The sequence below is a fragment of the Alexandromys fortis genome, unplaced genomic scaffold (genome assembly GCF_014885135.2).
Source record: "Alexandromys fortis isolate MF-2015 unplaced genomic scaffold, M_Fortis_MF-2015_v1.1 scaffold_33, whole genome shotgun sequence".
Lineage (NCBI taxonomy): Eukaryota > Metazoa > Chordata > Mammalia > Rodentia > Cricetidae > Alexandromys > Alexandromys fortis.
The window spans coordinates 5,372,412-5,394,293 of NW_026067917.1; the positions used below are offsets into that span (position 1 = coordinate 5,372,412).

Genomic DNA, 21,882 nt, shown 5'->3' on the forward strand with positions numbered 1-21,882 from the left:
AACAAGCAAAAGACCAGTTTGGGTGGGGCGGGAAGGGAGCATGTGCCAAAGGAAAGCCATATTTAGACCAAAACTTTACAAATACCTTTGAGTTCATTTTGTGTTGGCCATCTACTACTGTGCACTGTCTCTGCCCTTAAGTGTGGTTTGTATACGCAGAGAGACTTCCTTAGAGAAACTAATTTTTCCTTTATGAGAGGTTGTTAATTGGTGATAGCTTCTTGGTTTGGATGGGAGATCAAGTTTACTTCCCCATTCAGCATTTGAATGGACCCCTTCTGGCTTGGACCTGTGCATGCTGTGTGTGTCACAGCCTCTCAGAGTTCCTGCTCCTTAGTCCTGTTGTGTATGGGAGACACTGTTTCCTTGGTATCCATTCCCTCTGGCTCTTAAAATCTTTTTACATCTTTTACCACAGAGCCCTAAGGTGAGGGGTTTGGTGGAAAGAATCCTAGTTAGAGCAGGGTGTTCCAAGGTCTTCTGCTCTACACATTGTCCAGATGTGGGTCTTTATTGGTTCCCATCTAATGCAGGAGAAAGTTTCTCTAATGGTGAAGTACAACACTGATCTATTGGTATACAGCTGTTTAACATACAATAAAGCTTTATTGAGACTGAAACAAACTGCAAATTTTAGTAACCTGTTTAGTTAGAGTCTTATCAGTTTCTTTGGGTTTTTGTATCAAAGTAGTAGGATAAGCTCAAGCGGAATGTGGAAGGTGCTGAGCATGAATAGGATTTGGGTACAGTAGGAAAAAGAAACCTGTGATATAGAATCAGTCTAGAAACAAAACCTCCTTAAGATTCAGATAAAATTAACAGTGTAATTCTCTGGATTTGAGTAGGCTTGGGTTTTGGGACTACCATTTCTGTTTGGTGGGGCTAGGCCAGCACTTGCATACTACTGAGCTAAGTTCACGTCACTAAAAGTTGGTGTCTTTTCTGTTCTCTTTCTTACTTTCTTCCTCCCCTGTCTGTCATGAACAAAGTTTTAGTTAATTAAGAAAAAGATTATAGAGCCCAGATGTGGTAGCCCACACCTTTAATATCAGCACTTGCATGCAGAAGCAGGCAGATCCCTGAGTTCTAGGAGAGCTGGGGCTACAAGAGAATCCTGTCTTAAAAAATAGTTAAAAATGAAATAAAAAATAAATATTTTAATATAAAAGGTATGGAGAGGTGCACTTGGGGAAAAGATGGTTTAAATGTGCTGAGTCTCTTCTTTTTAACCAATATCTGTCTTAGATTTAACATTTTCCCCCTATTTTCTATGCTCTGTCTTTTATTTTGCAGGCGTTTGAGCATTTACAACAATTGGAATTAATAAAACCCATGGAAAGAACTTCAGTCAATTCACAGAGAGAATACCAGCTAGTGAAACTACTTTTGGATAATACTCAAATTATGAATGCTCTACAGAAGTACTCCAACTGCCCTACAGATGTCAGGCAGTGGGCAACATCCTCACTAAGCTGGCTGTGAATCTTTTATGTACATTTCTGTAAAAAACTAAAAGCTACTACTGCCCTTTAAAAGAGATATATTATTACATTCCTTTGTTTATAAATATTGTTTATGAGAAACTTGAACTTAACTATCTTGCCTATTTGTTGAATCATGACTGCACATACACAAAATTCCATTGATTTAAATTGTACTACATTAGTAGCAATTCAAAAGAATAAAATTTTAGGGATAGTCCACATGATGATGTGAGGCTCTTGAAGAATGTATGTGGTCTTTTGGAAAAGGTGGTTTCAACTAAGTACTCAGTTTACCGAAGGTAATCCTAAGCAGTCAGGAGACAACAAGGAGCAGAAATTACATGATTATTTCAGCTACAGTAGGAACTTGTCGAGATTGGGTTTGGTTTTGCAGTATAAGAATTTTGGGTCTAATCCAAATTTCCATAGACTGGCCCACTTGGGCTGAAGAAAATTTGTGTGGAAGGGGTTGAAAACTCTTGAGCATTTTCTTCTGAGTATCTTATCAGAATCTCGTGTAGGGATTTTTTAAGTGTACATTCTGAGTCTACTTTAGTTCAGAAGGAATCAGAATTTGCTATCTAACATGTACCTTAAAGGATTCCTGGGAAACCGCTTTTACAGATGGGAAGTGTTAGCAGTGTGCTTCAAAAAGTCAGTCAAAGGTCCAGATCATAAATTCAGACCTAAAAGTAACAGGTTGAAGTTTAAAAATGGAACTTTAATCATTCAATTTGTTCAAGAATATTTGATTGCATATTTGGTCATAGTGAGGTTTTATGAAATACATAAATCTGTGTGCAATTTATAAAGTATTTAACTGCAGAACTGAATAGTGTTTACAGACTAGAAAACTAGCACACCAGCGCTATGTCTAGGATCACAGCACGGGAATGTCTGGTGTGACTAAAGCCCATGTTATTAAAAACTGAAGCTCAACCCGGCAATGGCACACACCTTTAATCCCAGCACTTGGGAGGCAAAGACAGGCAGATCTCTGAGTTCGAGGCCAATCTGGTCTACAAGAGCTAGTTCCAGGGCAGGCTCCAAAAGCTACAGAAAAACCTGCTCAACTGCACATTTCTTACTGTTTTACAGGACACTTTCAAGAAATAATTTGGCTGATTTCTGTGCATTAAAGTACCACCTCATAGTTAAAAACCCATATTCTTCTGACACAGCCTTTCCTACAATAAAACATGGTAACTTTTTTATGTCTTAAGACTTTTTACCCAGCCATATCTCATTAAGTCTAAGGCTTGCATAGTGGTTTGATAACATACATAGTTAGCCTACACATTTTCAGCAGTGAACAAATATTTAACAATATTAAGCAATATTACCTGAATAAAAGCAAAATTTTTCCTTTAAAAAACTAGCAGCAGGACAAGGTGTCTGTAGTCCCACGATATAGGAGATTTGTTAAAAGAAAATCAAGCATTTGTTCCTGCAGAGACCAGGAAAGCAGAAGCAGCAGCTGGGAGCATGCTCGCCAGATTTATAGGTAAACATTAGCCCTAGGCAAACCCACCCCCTAAGGGGCTGGACTTATCCCTACATCTCCTCCTTTTTGTCTAAATAAGACAGAACTAAATCTAATAAAAATGACTTCCTAAAAATAACAACAATGTATGGCACGGAAGTGTGTATCTGTAAGGTACAACTCCACAGCTTCAGAGGTGGAGCCTACATAACAGTTCCAAAGCACCCTGAGGAATGGTAACAGAAATTATGACTTGAAGATTCTCTGCAATGAAGAAAAATACTGAAAATCAAGAACTCAAGATTCCCCTGGGCCAACAGATGGAGGAACTACCAAAAAGGACTTAAGACTGTTTCCATGTGGCCTACAGAAACTTGGATCTTGTTTAAAAGGCATTTCTGATTTATATGCAGACACATGTCTCTGAGAAATTAAAATCTGTCATTTAAACTTCCATATGGTAATGTCTTATATGGTAAGGACCTATTACCTACCTATCTAAAGAATTAGACACTGCAGAATATGCTGTGGAAATGGGAGTTTCTGTGGCAGTTGTGTGCATATTCCACCATTGCCTTTTGATCTGACTTAGATGACAGTGTGGGTCCTTTCAGAGCAGCAATCTAAGTTGTCTTCCCCTTTGTCCTTGAGCACAGAACCCCATGAAATGCACTGACTCTACCAATAAGTCTCTGGATCCCTCCCATGGGCAGTAGGAACAACACAGACACTTGGGTAGAAATACAGTCTGATTATTTGATTTACCCTAATTCACAAAAACCCTGCTTTTATAACACTACCCTCGAAATCTTCCATGCAGAAGCTTCAGTGTAAACTACTACCTCTTTAAGAGTGTACATAGCTAAAGAAAAACGGCATGTGCAAAACAATACCATATTCATTTTTTATTTAACATAGGGATGGAATGGGGATAGCATACATTTTATTTGTACAATATTTAACAATCACTTATTCAAGGTGGGATTTTATGGGGATTTTTTTCGTTTTTAGCTTTCTGTTAAATACTTGCAGAAAAAAAATAGCAAGTACAATATGACAGTAGTACAACAACCTGTGCCCAAAACACTGACAAGAAATACAGAGTAAAGCTAAAATAATTGTTTACCAATATTTTGAGAGGTAACAAATAGGGAGATACGGGTTGAGACTGCATAAAAAACGTACTGCTGGTTGAATATCTGAGGTAAATGATGTTTAATCAAGATGCTACTTGTATCTTTGTCCATAAATTGTAAATAATTTTATGCACATTATACCAAATGTTCCTAAAAAGTAATTTTTCAAAAAAGTAAAAAAGAGAAACTGGAAAATATCTGATGAAGCATTTTTTTTTTTAAAAAAAACAGTAACCAGTCTATTCCACTAAACTACCATCTATCTGGTGAGGGTTTGTTCCCAACCATTAGAATTTTACTTAAATGTGACTATTATTGAAGGATTAAAAAAGGGGACAAGCGATGTTTTCATAGTTTTGTGATATATGATTCTAGTTTTAAATTCAAAGGTGTTGGATTTTGTTTTTCCTAGTTTTCAGAATATCACCACGAAAGATAGTGCAAATTCATGGGACCAATCATTGAGGCACAGTCTCTGTTCTGGAATTCACAAGGTACCTGTAATAAAAAGTCCAAACAAGAATCACAAATCACATGCTAAAACTCCTGGCATCTAAAATACATACAAGATCTGTGCAGGGCATAGATAGACTTCAAATAAATTTGAACACTGGTTAATCCATCAGTCCTATGGCAGTTGATCATAAAGCATTTCTCACAGAAGATCTGGGCAAGGTAGAGTAAGTAAGAGCAGCAGTTCTGGTGGGGATCAGAAAGGCAAAGTACAAGACATCATGAGGAGCACCATACACAAAGTTACAGGGGTCTAAGTTTGCCATCTCCCTCAAAAAAAAAATCTTTTCAGTCTTTGATCTTCCTTTTTCAGTGTCCCTAGATCAAACTTTTTATCTGCCCGCTCTGTACTTACTGTAAACCAAACACTAAAATGCCCTGCAAAAGAAAGTTTTAACAAGACTAGGTATAAGGACAGGTAGTCACTGGAACATTCTTACTTTACTGCTTATAAAAAAGGCTTTCTGTAAATGTAGTTCTCAAGAGGATACAGGTTTTTAAATTGATAAGCTAGATTTAAGTACAATACCCAAGATATCTTAAAGCTTCCCTCGAGTGAGGACAGCATTTTCTCTCTTGAACCAGTCTTGACAACATTTTATCTGCAGTGCTTTCCTAAGCCAGACACTCACATAGCCCTCACTTATCACTTGTAAAAAGGTTGAATGTCTACAATCATTAGAAATTTGTTTATGGAGAGTAACAATTTCCTTGTATGCACATTCTCTTATGGTTTTCCTTGATTAGTTTACAAGTGGAAGCAAACCTAAATCAAGAACTTGAGAGGCCAAATGTGTAAAAATCAAAACAAGAACACCAAACTGGGCGATTTTAGGATTACAGTGAGACCTTGGGTACACAGACAGCACAATTCTCTATGGGGTGTGGCATACAGACACAAATGCTATTACTCTCCCCTCCCTGCTTAGAGTCTGTTGACCTATGTATTGTTTATAATTAATTTAGTCTTCCCAGAGATTAGTGTACATTTTGTGTAAAATATAGTGTATGATGTCTTAGCCATCCAAAGATAATGCATTCACAGTGAGCTCCTGATAGTAGTAATGTAAAAAGTTTATAAAATTAATGTATGGATGTTAAAGTGACTCAACAAAAATGTATATAACATAATACTGGCTATTTGTTGGTAATCTAAAATTTCAGGGAATTAAATCTTTCACTTAGGCTTACCTAAGTTTGAGGAAGAAGCCAATTCTATTCTAATGTTCCATTGTTTTTAAAAGTATTCTGGCACCTACTTGCCACCAATTCCATTTTCTTAGCAAGAACTATCTAGAATTAGCTGTAAAGTAACTCGGGGGAGTCTAGGCTGTGTTCCTTATACCACCACTGGTTACCTCTAAATGTCATTGCATATTTTAAGTTATAGGTTCAACTTGGTATCCCTGATTTGATTTAAAGCAGTAATATCTGAAATCTGTGTTTAACGGTCAGTATCTCTATCCTAAGGTAATTCTCTTCATCTCACAGACGTCAAATATTACTCTGACAAGATGGCACCACACAGTATAGTAAGAGTTACATGTCTCAAAGCAGAGTGGGGAATTCTGAGTAATGACACTTCCTGAGGTGATCCTAAAACAGTGATAAGAATATCCCACACACTGTTCGGTAAAAGAAATACACCACAATTTTACATATATAAATAGGAAAAAAAATCTATTTCAAAAGATAAAATGAAGAGCTTTCCAGTGTCACAGCTCACTTAAATGTTTTTTTTTTAAATCATGCTTTATGTTTTCAAATATTTCCCAAACACAGCACACCTTAAAGAAAAAAGTACTACTTAAGTATGTAATACTTTGGGACCTGGATATAAGGTGAAAGGAAAGAGGGGAAATGACACCAGTTTTTTTTTTTTTCTATTTCAAAAACAGCACTTTGTTTTCCCTAAATTACAAGCCAGTACAAGAAAAGCTAAAACACTGCTTTACAAATAGCCACTTACTATTGGCACTAAGCATAGCTTACCATTTTTTCTTAAATAACACAGTGAATTTGTAATACCTTGTTATAAAACATGAATTGATTTATTCAAATTTTGTTAGTGTTTTCAATTTTATAATTTAGCAACCGTGGAACTGAGGTATACCTTGTTGAGGGAGGTTAAAGTAATGCTTGGAAGCCTCTTTACTGTACCCCACTTTGATGACTGTATGTACACAGAACAGCAGCACACTACACATTCACAAGCTGTGTCATGTTGGCATTACAATAGTCATTTATAGAAACAACAGCAAATGCAATAAAAAGTTACCCTTTTAAAATCTGAAATGAAAAGTTTTTGATTTAAAAAAAATAGCAGTAGTTCATTTAAGGAATTAGTGTCTTCTGACAGACATTTAAGAAATCTGATGTCAGTTTTCAAATACTTGATTAGCCAGGTCCAAAAGACCCTTGATTTGGAGAGGGCCACATTCTTCGTGTACATTTTTCCGAAGTTCTTTACAGTTTGCAGCTTTTCCCTTAGACTCCCCTTCATCTGTGTGCTGCAGACGACGCAGTAAGTCTCCCAGAGCCATGCTTTCCACAAGGGGCTGCTTGCGTACATGTCCCGGAGGCATCCTACTCATTTCACACAGAAAATACACTAAGCAGTTTCCGTAGCTTAGCAGCTCCAGTTCAGAGTCCCAATTCTCAGTGTGTACAGAGATGGTGCCACCATCATAGACTAGATTCTTTGGGAGGAAAGTCAACGTTTGTCACCATTGTGACCACTGTTACAATGTCCTCTGTAGTAATGATATTTGTTAGTCTTTGCATCTGGGTAATTCTTTCACCTACACATCCCGCTGATAACCTGGCTTCTGCATCGTGATCCCAGCACTCTTCTATGGTTTCACAGAGCATTGCCATTCCCTACGAGGAGAAGAACAGTCAAACATGATAGCTATTGTTCCCTGACAGGAAGCAGACTAACACTGTCATAAAGAAGTAACTGCTTTCAAGGGTCACAGTTTCAAGATCAGCCAAGTGTGACCAGTATTGACTTTGGCTCTTTTTAATTGACTCATTATATTTGGCCTCAAACTCTTGAGCCTTGTGTCTCAAGCATGTGAAATACCATGACTAGAGCAAAACTCACTTTTATTGAATGTCATTTTATGTGCCAGCAAAATAAGTCACTTTTCTAAGCACTAGGGATCCACAACATGAAAGTTCCAAAATACAGTTCATAAATCTGATCATATGCCTGACCTTTTCAAGTAGACTCACAACAAAGTCTATTGTGGGTACCAGTTTTTATCATTTTCTTAGTTGATACCAGCATTTCTCCTTGGAAGTTAAAAGACCGCCCTTGAATCCATCTCTGACTTCAGGATGTAGTTACTTTTTTCTACTTGGATTTTTAGTTATATTAACACCAAATGGCCAACACAATTCTGTGCTGTTCTGCATGCTCTAACTGTAAAGTGAAGTCTTGAAAGCCTGAATGAAATGAATAAGACTTCATGGAGTAGAGAAAACTTGGTGCTTAGTAAGTGCTAAAATGCCATCCATTAGAAGCATGACTATCCAGGTTTTTTTTGTTTCCTCATGGAGCTTTCAAAGCAGAAAATAACTTGCTTGACCTTAACCGGACAGCTCAGGGAAGATGACTTCAAGCAAAGCCCTAATTCTGCCTCTGAACTCCAGTACAAAACATCTGTCTGTGTGAAGCTCACCTTCCCACCAGAAGAGAAAGGTGCACAGAACTGATACACTATTCCCCTGAAAAATGTTTCCTTGAAATTTCAAATGAAAAAGTGAATAAACTTACTGCATGTTTCTGCCAATAATCTCTTAAAACAGGCCTCTTCTTTTTATGCACAACCACTTCCTGCATATCTTCAAGAGATGGATGCTGGCCAATTTCCTCCTCAAATGGCAACATGTACTCATCTACAGGTCCTGAAATGTAAGAAGAGGAAAACTGTTTTAATTCTTCCTGACTAGTACAAGCTCCTCTAATTCTGCACTCTATAATCAACAGAGAGATGGACCCAGGCTATACTTATAAAATCAAAATGTCTGTTTTTACAAGTTTTGTTTAGGACAGGATCTGGGTAAATAGTTTTGGCTGGCTCCTAACTCTGGATCTTCATATTCAGCCTCAACAGGCTGTTTTGGAACATATAGGCTGAGTGCCCATGTCGATATATGACAAAAATCTGTCAGGACTTAAGAAATCAAAGCTCTAAATGCAGCCATTCGTATCAGAATGTTAACACTCAGAGTTATTAGCGCCTCTGGAGGCTCAGCACTCCAGCTGCTATACTTAGCTGTGGCATACTCAAAACATCCTACATGAGAATTCATGTTCTTTGCAATATTTTGTTTTCTCTCACAAGCATCTTTATATTTATAAATAATGCTGTTTATTTTTATGTTTAAATCACAAGCATAATTCAACCAGAATTCCCATCAAGTCAAAATGTACCCTCATGACAAAATTTATTAAGTAACATAAACAACTTGTTTTTCTTGGATCTCAGATAGACAAGAATGTACACTTAAGAGTTAATAACTGATGTTCTATAGATTCTTATTTAGACTAGACATACTTACATTTTCACTGTTACTTTATATCTAAGTGAAGGTGGTATTTGCTCTATTTTGTAAATTAGATAGCTCGAAGTTATGAGATTTTGCACAGAGGTATTTGACTATTATATAGTAGAGTTGAAATCTAAATCTTATCTGAAAATGTGCTTTTAATCTATATTTTCTCGGCAGTGCCACTGAGCAGAGAGAAGTAGATGTACATAGATGCTTTGTGAAAAGTATAAAAATATATCAAATGCTTCAAACATAGTGTCCTCAACTACAAAAGGCACTGACTCAGCACTCTATGAGTGCTTTAGGAACTGTCTTTTATTAGTAGTACACTTACTGTGTTTGTGTACCTGTGTGTCCATACTACAACATGCAATATTGAGGTCAGAGGACAAGTTACAAGGAAGGGTAGGCTAGACTTGCAAGCTGGATCAAAATCAGGTCATGAGGACTGCCCACTGAACCATTTCCCCAGCCTTGTGGGAACCTTGTGATAGATAAAGGACTACTTAACACTTCTAGTAACCAGTACTAACATCTTAAAATTTCAGTCTTTGGTTCATAGGTCAATAACATTGGCATCAGTAAACTGATGGCTTGTAAGATGCACAGACTTCTTAGGACTTAGCCCAAGCTGTTTTGTCTTTTGTTTTTATTTGTTTGTTTGTTTATTAAAGGGGAAGATTGTTTGTTTTTAATGTGGATGATTGTTTTGCCTGCATGTTTGTACCATAGCCATGACTGATGCCCATGAAGGAAGAGCAACCAATGTTCTTATTAACAAAGCCATCTTCCCAGCCTCTAGCGGCTTATTTTTAACAAGATTCCTAAGAATTTGATGTGCACACTACAGGGTGAGAAATGCTGGACTAACTAACTAGACACAAATTTTAAAGCACCCACTTCATCAATGTGGTCCACTTTTCCTTTGGCCCTGATTTTAAAGGCCAAAGGTAAAGTGAACAGAGTTCTCTTTTAAATATTTTAGAGCATACACAAGGCATTTAAGAAAAGCGGCACCTAACCTTTTCTTTGCCATAAAAATGCCTCAGTAACCCCAAGCCCCACTAAGTAATTCCTAATTTTGATACCACCAACTTACATTTCTCAGGGATGACTGCACCCATGACAGTCACCAAATGCCTTACAGACAAGGTCCTGGAACAGACCACTCACACCAATCTCACTCTGGAGTCCTCTCTCCACAAGGTATTTTATCACCTTAACCATGAATTACTTAACAATAGGGCCTGCACCACCAGGACACCAAGTCATAGTTTGATATAAGGACTCACAATGAAGTGCTTAAGCAATGTGTTTTCTTGGAGTATGTGTTACCTGATCTACTATCTCCAAAGTGTCAATGTCAGTTCCTTTCATGCCCAGCACCCCAAAATTCACATTGCCTCCTTCACCTTCAGCTACCTTTTGGCGTAGTTATTTACCTTTTTGTTTAATCCCTTTCATAAATGTGGTATATATATTTAAAAAAAAATGCTTTTTTCCCTTACCATCTGCAGCAGTACAACGAGAAGCCAGTTCCCACAGGACTAATCCCATGGCGTACATATCTATCCTCAAAAATGCATCCCTTTGGAAGTTTATAGCGCCCTCTAACACCTCTGGAGCCATATACCTCCGAGTACCAACCTGAAAAAGATTTTGAAAGCAAACAGTACTCATTGACTTTATGAACTAATGTTTTTGTTTGTGTTTGTTTATTAACTAATGATTTTTATTGTCTATTTATCTAGGGTAAAGTAACTGAATTATGACTGTAACACCACAGGGTCTATTTCGTAAGGTGGTTTCTGGGTATTCTCACCACAGAGGCTTACAGAGCTTGCCCTCCCTTCAGATCAAATCACAAAGAACTGAGTAATACTCTGCTTCAAGGATGGAATGCAGGAAACAAGGCACTATGCATGTTGTCTGAGTTACATTTTAGAGAACACCTTTTTAGGGCTTCACTAATAAACATTTAAAGCGATGTAAAAATAATTTACCAGGGAAACATTTTTTAAAAATTCTCCTTGTAGAAAATCTTATTTATTCATGAATTCCTCTTTATTTTCATTTGTCCCAAACAGTCTGGTATTTCGTAGTACATTTTGTAGTACTGTAACTGTCACTACTAAGCCACGGCAGCTAGTGCTAGTTGGTCTTGATTGTATCTTTATGTGAATGCTTAGGAGATGTACGCAGACTACAGGACACTTATGTACATCGAAGAAGCAGCTTAGACACTGGTGTTTTCATTCGTAGGTTATGAATGGTGAGTCAAGACTTTGGTGATTATTTGCACATTTAGCAATAGGTTTTTTTAATAAATAAGGACAGATCAGTAAAACTCTAAAGTTCCATTTTTAACTGATTTTATCAGAATATAAAGTAGCTACCTCTCTGGCTCTCGCTGTTCAGCCTAAACATTTTGACTGTGTTCTGAATATCTTTCAATGTCTACTTTTTCACTTACAGGTAAATTTGTACCATCCAACATTACTTCTTTTATTAGGAAATTATAGTTTATCTATTTTAGTCTAAGATATTCTCTTTTATGAATGAAAGGTGGTATGATAGTAGAGAAACTCTTTACCCATGTAGGTAATAACTTCTTTTGCCTAATCTTGTAACCCAATTGTAATAAGGGCATTAAAAGATGGCATGAATGAGGTTTAAAAAAAAAAAAATTTAAGAGGCTGGAAAGATGGCTCAGTGGTTAAAAGCACTGGCCGCTCTTCAAGACGTCCTGGATTCCCAGCAACCACATGGTGGCTCACAACCATCTATAATTAAGATCCAGCAAGCAGGTATATATGCAAAGCGCTCATACATAAAATATAAATTATAAAAAAAAGTTATTAGGTTTGCTATGATACCAAAAGATGAAAGTATTCCATACATACTGTTTTATGGTTGTCAATCATACAATAAGCACAGAAATTTTTCTCTATGCTTCCTACTCCGTTTTTGTAATATTCTCCCTAAAACTGACCCTATTCTCAATCATGTCGGCTTTCCTAGTGTTCTGCAACTGCTGACATAACCTTGAACCAAATCTGAAACTGTTAATTCATGTTGACAGAATTTAGTGCGCCATGACTGCACACAGCTTGTTCCTGGGGATCAAGATATGGAAGGAGTAAGAAAACTCAGAAATAGACAAATAACTCAAATGACTTGAAAGACAGAAAAAATAATAAGGACAAGCCTTGAAAGATCATTTGGCTTTGTAGGAAATGTCATATTTCAAACTATTTTAAGCAAATATTTTATTCTTAATTGTAGAGACAGGGAAGTATCGTGGAATATTCCTTTACACTAGGTGAACACATGTCACTGTGACTCATTTGCTAGGCAGGAAGAGGTTAGGTAGGACCACTGGCGACAGAGAGCTCTGGAAAGAAAAAAGGAGGGTCACTAGTCAAGTGAAGAAGCATGATGGACAGTACAGAGTAAGGGTAACTGAGTCAGGAAAAAGAGCATAGATTTAAAGATGAGTTAATTTAAGCTGTAAGAACTAGTTGGGAACAAGGAGCTAAGGCCGAGCTTCAATAATTAATACGTTTCTAAGTCACTTTTTACAAGTCGGGGGCCCAAGGAAAATCTGCCTACAAGGAGGTTTTTTTATGCACATATGATTGTGGGTGCCTACAGAGTCCAGAAAAGGGTGTTGGGTACCCTCAAGCTGGACTTGCGGGCATTTCTTAGTAGCTTGAGTCAGGAAATGAACTTGATCTTCTGCAAAGGTAGGAAGAACTCTTACTTCCTGGGCCTCTCTCCTGCCCCTACACTGACCGTGGATAACAAAGGTGTAACACCTTTCCTGCTTCACATTTCTCTGAGAATAATGCATGGGTGCTCCCCTCTCCTTAGCCTTCCTAACAGATGCTATTTGTGCAAACCATAACCGGAGCAAGACACCTCACTCCGGCTTTTTCAGGAGATCTGAACTCTAGAAAAAAATTCAAAGAAAAAACATTCAATTCATTAAAGAGTTAATGGATCAATAAAGAGCCAGAAGCAAGAAAGTATTACACAGAAAAAAATGGGAAGGAGAAGTTGTAGTGAGAAATGACCCATTATCCTCCACTGTTAGGGTAATGAATCGGCCAATCAAAACTGAGTTAATCTTAAGAATTCCCTAAAGATGAAATTATTAAAAACGGGTTCTTCTGTGACTAATTATTTTAAAAAACAATTGCCACAGATAAATGTTCTGTGCTTGCCTTCCCCAGAGGACACAGTGTGAAAATGCTGCGTCACTCTTCCTCAGACGGTGACTAAGTCCCGAGCCCAACAACCTCAGATCAAGTCGGCACTGATCTAAGGGAAGAGATGCGCTTATCATTTTCTACTCACACTTTATAGTGGGGCGTTCTTACCTGTCCATGGGTGTCACCTGCTGACTTGCCAGCCTCAAACTTTAACGCCAACCCAAAGTCAGCAATGCAAGCTGTCAGATTGTTTTTCAATAGCACATTCTTACTTTTGATATCCCTTCAAATAGAAAAAAAAAGTATTTTAAATAAGTTATCTTTTAAAATTTTCTATTGAACATGAGAATATGCTATAAAAATAAAGTTTCTTAAAACTATGAAAAGCAAAGAAAGGTAATGGGAACATTTCAGATATTGTAGTTATAAACTTTGAAGGAAACTTCAAAAAAATAAGAAAATTTTGAAAATAGCCTTTGGGAAAAATTTCCACTTCAGAATGGGCCCTCACTGCAGTGGCCCTTGCACTGCACAGGCACTACTGTAGAAAAGCAGCTCTGGGAACACAGAACACACAGAAGCCTTTATCGTAAGCATAGCCCAGTACTTTGGAAAGTCTATCAGCTGTAATGCAGGAAAATATTCTTTCTACACATCTGCCTCATCTGGTTCATATTAAAGACAACTCTAGCAAACAAGAGTTACACTTAGAAGTCATCATATTGACCCACAAAAGGACGGAGGCAGAATCAAATGATCCAGAAATCAAAACATTTTCAGGGTCTGTATAACAACTCTGGGGAGGTCTGGATGATTAGTCTGAATATATTAATATAAGGCAGATTCACGAAGGAAGATGAAAGAAAGCACAGCCCTTTCTGAAGAAGTCATTCAGCTATACCTTTGCTAAATCACTCTCTTAATGGCTACTTTTAAAACAGCCGTTTTAAAACTGAATAGAAGGTGACAACTCCATCACTTGTTCTACCAAGGAAATTAAATAATGGCAAACTAAATCTATTTTCCAGGAACAAACACTTGTCAAAATATGGTAACAGCTTCTTCACTAGACATGTATACTTCTTCACTGGGCAGCTGTCTCCTCTCAAGGATCTCTCCTTCTACTTTAACTCAAGGAATCAATGTATATTCATCCAAAACAAAACAAAGAAAACAGTCTATCCTTAATTTCATCACTGTATCTATTAAAAAAAAGTCCCTTTAAAGTAAATCAAAATTTCGAATTAAAATATTTTTTCCTTTAAGATAGAGAAAATACAACTTTATTCTCAAACATGGTTTCAGAAATTAGACAAATTAAAACATGAGATCATTAAACATTACTAATGAGATGAACATGTATGTATATTACTCAGGATATATCCTAGTCAATCTCAAACCTAATTTTAAAAAATGAAAATCTCTGCCTCTTCAAATATGATTGAATAATCAAGGCAAAAATAAATTTTACCCTGAATAAAGTTTAAATAATAAGCCTGTGAGTTTACGAAAAGAAAATGCAAATATTGCTTTACCTGTGAGATATTGCAGGCTTGTGGCCATCTTTTAAGCCAGGTATATCCTCATGTAAGTATGCCAATCCTCTAGCCATGGTTTCTGCAATGTGGCAAAGTTCATTCCAAGAGACCACGTTAGCCTTAAGGAAGTCAGACAGCGAACCCTAAAGAAAAGAGAGGGGGAAACCCAGAAGCTCTTGATGAAAGTTTTACATAGATGGAAACTTCTCTGGATATGGAGGCAATACATTCCTTTCAGTACATAATTAATCAATCAATCATTCAATAACTGTAGAGTTGCTCAAATTTTCTTCCAACTCATATTAATGAACATTCAACCCCAAGAGACTTGTTTTTAAAACCTTATTACCAAAATAAGTTCATTTCCATGACTTTAGAAGGTTTAAAAAGAGAAAAGACTAGCTGAAAATCTTAGAAAAAATTAACCTTAAAAGTAAAACATTATAGAACAACACTGAAAACATAAACTACCACTAATCTGCAGAATATTTCTAAGGAAATAAGTTGGTTGATAAAGGGCCTGTCACACAACCATAAAGACCTGAGTTCAGATGCTCAGATCCACATTAGTCTATGAGCCCAGTGCTAAGAGGACACAGACACAGGCAGATCCCTAGAAACTCACTGGCCAGCCAAATCAGTGAGCTACAGGATCAGTGAAAGATCCTGCTTCAAAACAAAACAAAAGGAAGGAAACTGAGGAAGAAATCCAAAACATCAACCTCTACATAAGGACCTTACATGTATTCGTGTGTGTGCGTGCATGTGCGCACACACACACAAAATCTTTCTAAAGATATTATGATCCTTATGATCAAATACTAAGTGAAATATAAAACCAGTTACACTTAACAAAGATGACACTCATTGTACAAACCAAGTGTCTTAGCCGGCAATGGTAATGCAAAGCCATAATTCCAGCACTTGGGAGGCTGTTAAGGCAAAAAAAACGAGGCCAGCCGGTGCTACACAAATGAATTTTCTTGAAAAAAAAATTTTAACTGAAAAACGAGGGAAAAACACATGTGCTTTGGCACTAATTCCAAGTTACTGACTCGGGGTTCATCATTAAAGAATTATAAGGCAAAAAATAAAAATAGAAAAAAGCAGCGTTCATAAAATCAAACTGTATCATAAGTAATACATGGAAAACAATAAACACTGTCTATTCTAAAGCAGCCCTAGGAGAAGTAATTGCAGCAGCACAGGAAGGCAAGGCTAAGGGCTGCTCTGTGATTATTGGGTTAGGTACAAAATTGTTCTTTCCTTAAAGTAATTTTGTAAGTTTTTTATAAGTGATATATGATCAAATATTAATCAACTGTGATAACATACTCCTCTCCTGAAATACAACAGCTAACATTAGGTAGGTAGGCCAAGTCCAGCTTAACAAAACTTAAGTATTAAGTTGTTTTACCTTTTCATGAAATGCTGTGATTAGCCACAGGTCAACATCAACACTGGTGCCTCGTTTTTCTGCACCAATGAACTGTAGTATGTTCTCATGCTTCATTCCAGGTAAACTATACACTTCATATTCATTCTGCCAGGACTGTTTGTCCTACAGTTAAGGAAAGAAAAGGGAAAAAAATCACGATAAGAACACAAAAAGTACAAGAAAATAAATCACACTGAGATAGATGGAGTGAGTTCTGAAGCAGTGACAAAATAAGCTAAGAACAAGTGATACAACAATAAAATGAGCTAAATACAAGTGACCTTTCATTGTTTCTATAAACAAAATCTGTAACAGGTAATAACGATAATCCATAATAAATCCTCGTTATTTACGGAATCCTACCCCCATTCCCTCATAATCTACTTTTCTGAGTTGCTACATTTACAAACACAGACATTCATCAAAACACTGCATTTTTGTATTCTACACAGCAACACATTCTGCTTACAAGTTCTGCAAGCACTTTATGGTAGGCAACTATTTATGCTACTAGTCAGTCATCTCCCTAAAAGGTAAATTTAGGTACCACCTTAATTAGGTAAATCTCTCTTCAGTCTGCCCCTCCCTCACTCCCATAGCAAGCTAACAATACCTATTGGTTTTATTTTTCTAAAGACTATCAATTACTCATTCCTGCAGGTTATCTATCTCTATCATATACTGACAAAAGATTAGTTTCTCTTCACTAGGAAAGGTCAATGAAAGTGAGTTACACTATAATTTAATGGTAAGGAAATCTCTGGATCCAAGATGAAATTCTGGCTTTTCCTCTGACTTTTACAAAATCAATTATTTTTCCAGTGAAGTAAAAGAATGATTGTGCTTTGGGTTGCTAAAGTATATATGCATGTATATAGACATAATATATGAACATATAACATGGAAATCATTACTTTGTCCATAAAAGCATGAGATAAAACAGCTGCTCTTATTTCTACTCTTCATGTCTGCATTATTTTCTAACTGTTAAGATTCCCCACACATTACGTGACTTCCCAGAGCTTACTACAAATCTTAGCACAACAAAATGCTTCTCTTTTTCAAAGAGCTATACTGCTGCCAAGCTAGAGAAAGACTCTGTGGGACAGGCTTTAGAGGAGGTGAGAGGCGAAAACGTAGGTAGTTAAGGAAACTGTTTCTGTAGTAGCTTTGTGGTGATGGAGGTTGAGTATGAGTAGCCAAGACTTCAACACCCAGGGTGCCATGCTACAGGAGTGTATTACCAGAGAAAGGGGAAGGTGGAAGCCCTAGTCAACCAGCAATGCAGCAAAACAGCAGCAGTACAGACTGCCTTGGGCCAGGCATTCATAGGAAGTTCAGCTGCATTTCAAAGAAAAACAAATACTTTGGAAATCTGATTCACTGCCTCTGAAAAATTACCAACAAAAACTGAAATAATTATATGTGAACACTAAAACTACAATGAAAAGGACTCAAAGTTTGGTCATGTAGCTCAAACAGCCATTCTAAAACAAATCACACAATCTGTTGTTCTTTCTTGTGAAGGGGATATTAGGACAACGACTCAGACAGGTTATTTTTGTGACTAGAATACTAGTCTTTAGTGTTTATTAATAAAAGATTGACTATATGTTTATTTATTGTGATCATTCCCTTTCTCAGATGTGAGTGCAGCACAGACAGGCTAGACTGCTTTCACCACTCACACATCACTTTAGAATACATAGCTGTGTTTTCAGGCTGTTTATGAGCTATAACCTTCTAAATGGTTACAGCTTTAAAAACACATAGGTAGATAGAGAACTTTAATAAACATACCTGTATTGGAAATATTTTGACAGCCACATATTCATTAAGCAGCTGGGCTTTCCAGACACAACCAAATCTTCCTCTTGCTTTCACTTCTAACAGCTGCAATGGCTTCAAACCCAGTAATGGGGAAGGCGGGGGTGGTCCTGGGTCCTACAGGTAAATAACAATAATACTGTAAATAGGCAGAACATGAGACATCGATTGTGAAATGAGAAAAAAAGTAAGGAGACTGAAGAAGGTACTGACAGAAACTGTGAACACATAAGTGACTGAACGCCAGCGTGACCTTAGCTTTCAGCCTGCAAGAACTGAGCTTTGGGTGTTAGCAGGAACCAATAAGCAGGCCATGTCCAACGACATTACCACTATTGCTACTTAGGAACAGCAGGTGAAAAAACTGCAAATCCAGTCTAACCACTGTTCCCAAGGCTTTCTGTGAACTTCAGAACACTCTCAATAGGACACCATTGGCTTTGTTCAGCTTACACTCTCTTAAATGATGCAGATTTGAAAAGATTCAAAACAGCAAAGTATAACCATTTCTCAAAGAAAAATCTCAAAATCTACTATTTTTTCCAGTGGCTATTTAGTATTAACTTTCTCTTTATTGATTTTGTTGCCAGGTCACTTAAACAAGTATATAAAATACAAAAGCACTTAAAAGAAATGTTTCTATAGACAAACATTTTGTTCGTTCATTCCGATTTTTCACAACACTAATAGTTCATCCCTTTAACTGTTTCCCAAAACTGACTAGAAATAAAAATCATGATAATTGAAGAGAAATATAAAACAAAGAACAAATAAAAATCTCTGAATGTGGTAGTCATAGTTGGAAACTTGTAATGGTGAATAAAGGACAGAGTGATACTATGATGGATTTTAAAATTAAGGCCAGTATAATACATAAAAAGGAGGACTGACTGCAAGGAAAACTCCCTACATCAATAGAATGGCAAACCTTTGCTGAAAGTATCCAATCAATTTACTCTCTGCACCTAAAGCAAGATGTAAGAAGCCTCTGGAAAATAACGGACAAAGCAACAGAAATGTTTCAATGGCTAAAAGTTCTGTGAGAAGGAACTAATACTCCTGGTGGGACCTCAGATACTTGAGAATGGCAATGTATCCTAGATCACTGCATCTCACCCTAACTTTCTTCTCCCTTTTTACAACTCCATAATGTTCAAGACTGTTAGTACTCCCTGTAGCCATCCTTCGGCCACTAGTCTGTGAGTCTAAAAAATTTCTATCAAGCATTACAATGGCCCAAGCAGAGAAACAATGCAAAGTATTACATAGAAAACAACCGCAGCTTCTAGATAATCCTGATTTAAAGGCTTGAAAACTCCTATTTTAAAAAGTAAGACAGAAGACTTCCTGTGACTGATTCTCAAGACATGTCTGTTTTTACATGCCTACCAACATTGCTGTTTCTACCTAAAAATATCACAGGTTAATAAAATCAAAGTGCCTCTCTTTAGCAGAGTGATGGAACAAAGAGGTTGTCTCCAAAGCCTACACGAAGGCCAGGCTCACAGTGAGTCTCAGGGAGAGAAGCCTTTGTCTTCTCTGGAAAGTTGCTATGAGGATTGTGTCCCCCCTCACCAGTCCTTAACTGTCTTCTGCCTTTTTTAAGATTCTACTGACAGGAAAAGGCTGACTGAGGCAACTGGAGAGAAAAGGTGAATACTGCTCTTTCAAAGGCAAGAAAACAATCTAGTCCACAAGGCCCAAGAGTAAGTTATACAGAAATAACTAAATAGAAATGATAAAAATCAGTTTTTCAAAGCAGTATGACTAAAACCTTCAGGTAACACAACTATAACCCTCTCATCTGACCGAGAGTGTCTCTAGAGATCACTAGCACAGATTTGTTCTGTGTTTAAAGGGGCACCAACCATAGACAGGAATCCAGTTAATGACACAAAATTGAGATGATTTCCTTAACATCTCAATAACATAACAGTAGCTCAAAGTATGTTAAATGTTTTCCAGATGTCAAATAAACTTCAAAATTCCTACAGGCTTACTAGGCTTTCCTTAGTAAATTTCTTAATGTAATTTCATTTCAAAGAGAAATCTTGAATCAAGCTTTAATATTACAATTTTACTCAAAGTTCTACTATTAATTGCTACAAAACATACAACTATCAAAATTTCCCAACAATATGAAAAATTAAACAAACACTGGCCAGTTTTCAGAAGGGAAGAAAATGACCTTCAAAGGTTTATTCTTATCAACATAAAAACCTTTTGATATGTAGTCTTAAGTATACTTTAATATTCTCAAATACTTCAAGATTGGGCTAATAAGCAGCTTCATAATAAAATAACTACACAGTACATTATACCATCGACATACCTTTTTTCTTTCTTAAGAAGTTACTAGAATGAAGCTTTAAATCACCCCTAAATTCTGTTTCATTTATTGTATAATAATATTAGAAATAATTCTCAGTTTATTAGCATCATTATAGCTGTTTGATCAGAAAAACTCAGTATGTGTTTCTATGGATGAGGAGTGAATCATTAAATGTATGAACCCTTGAGGAGACAAATGGGAAGTTAACACGTCATAAATGATGGCATCCGAAAGCATGGCTTTGCCTTGCTGCACAGAAACACTCGGAGGGCAGCAACTCTAAGGACTACAGAATTTCTGAGACTCTCTCCTTGAGTTCCCAGTGCTCCTTCAACAACCATTGAATGCATAAAACATCAGAAGTGGCTCTGACTTTGTATTCCTTCTTAAGACATCAAAAGATATGTTGAATATGAAGCTACTGGTAAAACCCCACTGTCCAGAGCACCTTGCCCAGTGACATAACTGTACCCAATGCTGCGACACTATTCAAGAGGAGCAGCAAAGCCATCTGTGATCAATTTCGCTTATTTCTCAATTAAGTATATATTGTAATCCAAACAGCCTTAACCATCCAGGTAGTGATTTATCAAAGATGCTGCTATTTCTGCAGCTAAATCATTTGCTAGAGATGCCATTGAAAAATACAGATTTTTAAGTTAAAAAGTAATGAGCTAGACTAAAAAATTATCTCTTATTTAAATGACTGAACACTGAAATTTAAATATATGAAATATTATTAAAAACTTACAAGTACTGGGTTTCTAGGTCTAATGACCTCCTTTGGTTTTCTCTTCTGTTCAGCTGAAATAGCTCTTTCTACATTCTACCTTAGATAAGTATAAATACTGCCAAAAATTTTTCAAAACCTTTAACTATGCCAAGTGAATCATATTTGTATACGAAAGTGGGAATTTTATGACAAAAATGTAAATAAATTATAAAGGATACAAAGTACAGCAATAATAACAACAAAACTCTAAGGACAAATGTTCTGTGGGCATCCACAAAAGCTTTCACAACCATAAGCAAACATCAATGCATCTTACCTCTATCATTATATGAAAGGCGTGCTTGTGAAGAAAAAACACAGGCAAAAGAAATTACGATTCATATTTAGAATGAAATGAAAAAATGACACATCAGTTACAAAGGTGAAAGAAAGAATGAATTAGTTTTTTAAAAGTTGACAGTGATTCAATGGATTATATTTTTAAGCTAAGAATTAAGAGCACTTTCCTTTTAACCAGAGGAAAGTATTATTATAAAAAAATTGTAAAGGTGAAATCCTTGAATATCACCTATCAGGGTGAAAATAAATAAATTTTTATGTTAAAATAACTTCAAGTTACCTGAC

General features: G+C 36.6%; 2 protein-coding genes across 5 annotated transcripts in view; one reads left to right on the forward strand and one right to left on the reverse strand.

Moving 5' to 3' along the window:
• Orc4 (origin recognition complex subunit 4) overlaps positions 1-3,421 on the forward strand; it is a 37,793-nt gene extending 34,372 nt beyond the window's left edge. For all 4 annotated transcript variants that reach the window (XM_050139948.1, XM_050139947.1, XM_050139946.1 and 1 more), the window contains one exon: positions 1,294-3,421. In XM_050139948.1, coding sequence (XP_049995905.1) covers positions 1,294-1,482 — 189 coding nt within the window. In that variant the 3' untranslated portion in view covers positions 1,483-3,421. The remainder of the gene's footprint in view (positions 1-1,293) is intronic.
• A 426-nt stretch (positions 3,422-3,847) lies between these two features.
• Positions 3,848-21,882, reverse strand: part of Acvr2a (activin A receptor type 2A) — a 75,309-nt gene continuing 57,274 nt past the window's right edge. Inside the window, exons 5-11 of the mRNA XM_050139945.1 lie at positions 18,167-18,310; positions 16,346-16,489; positions 14,926-15,071; positions 13,559-13,673; positions 10,685-10,823; positions 8,398-8,528; positions 3,848-7,496 (exon numbers count right to left, since the gene is read on the reverse strand). Coding sequence (XP_049995902.1) covers positions 7,302-7,496; positions 8,398-8,528; positions 10,685-10,823; positions 13,559-13,673; positions 14,926-15,071; positions 16,346-16,489; positions 18,167-18,310 — 1,014 coding nt within the window. The 3' untranslated portion in view covers positions 3,848-7,301. The remainder of the gene's footprint in view (positions 7,497-8,397; positions 8,529-10,684; positions 10,824-13,558; positions 13,674-14,925; positions 15,072-16,345; positions 16,490-18,166; positions 18,311-21,882) is intronic.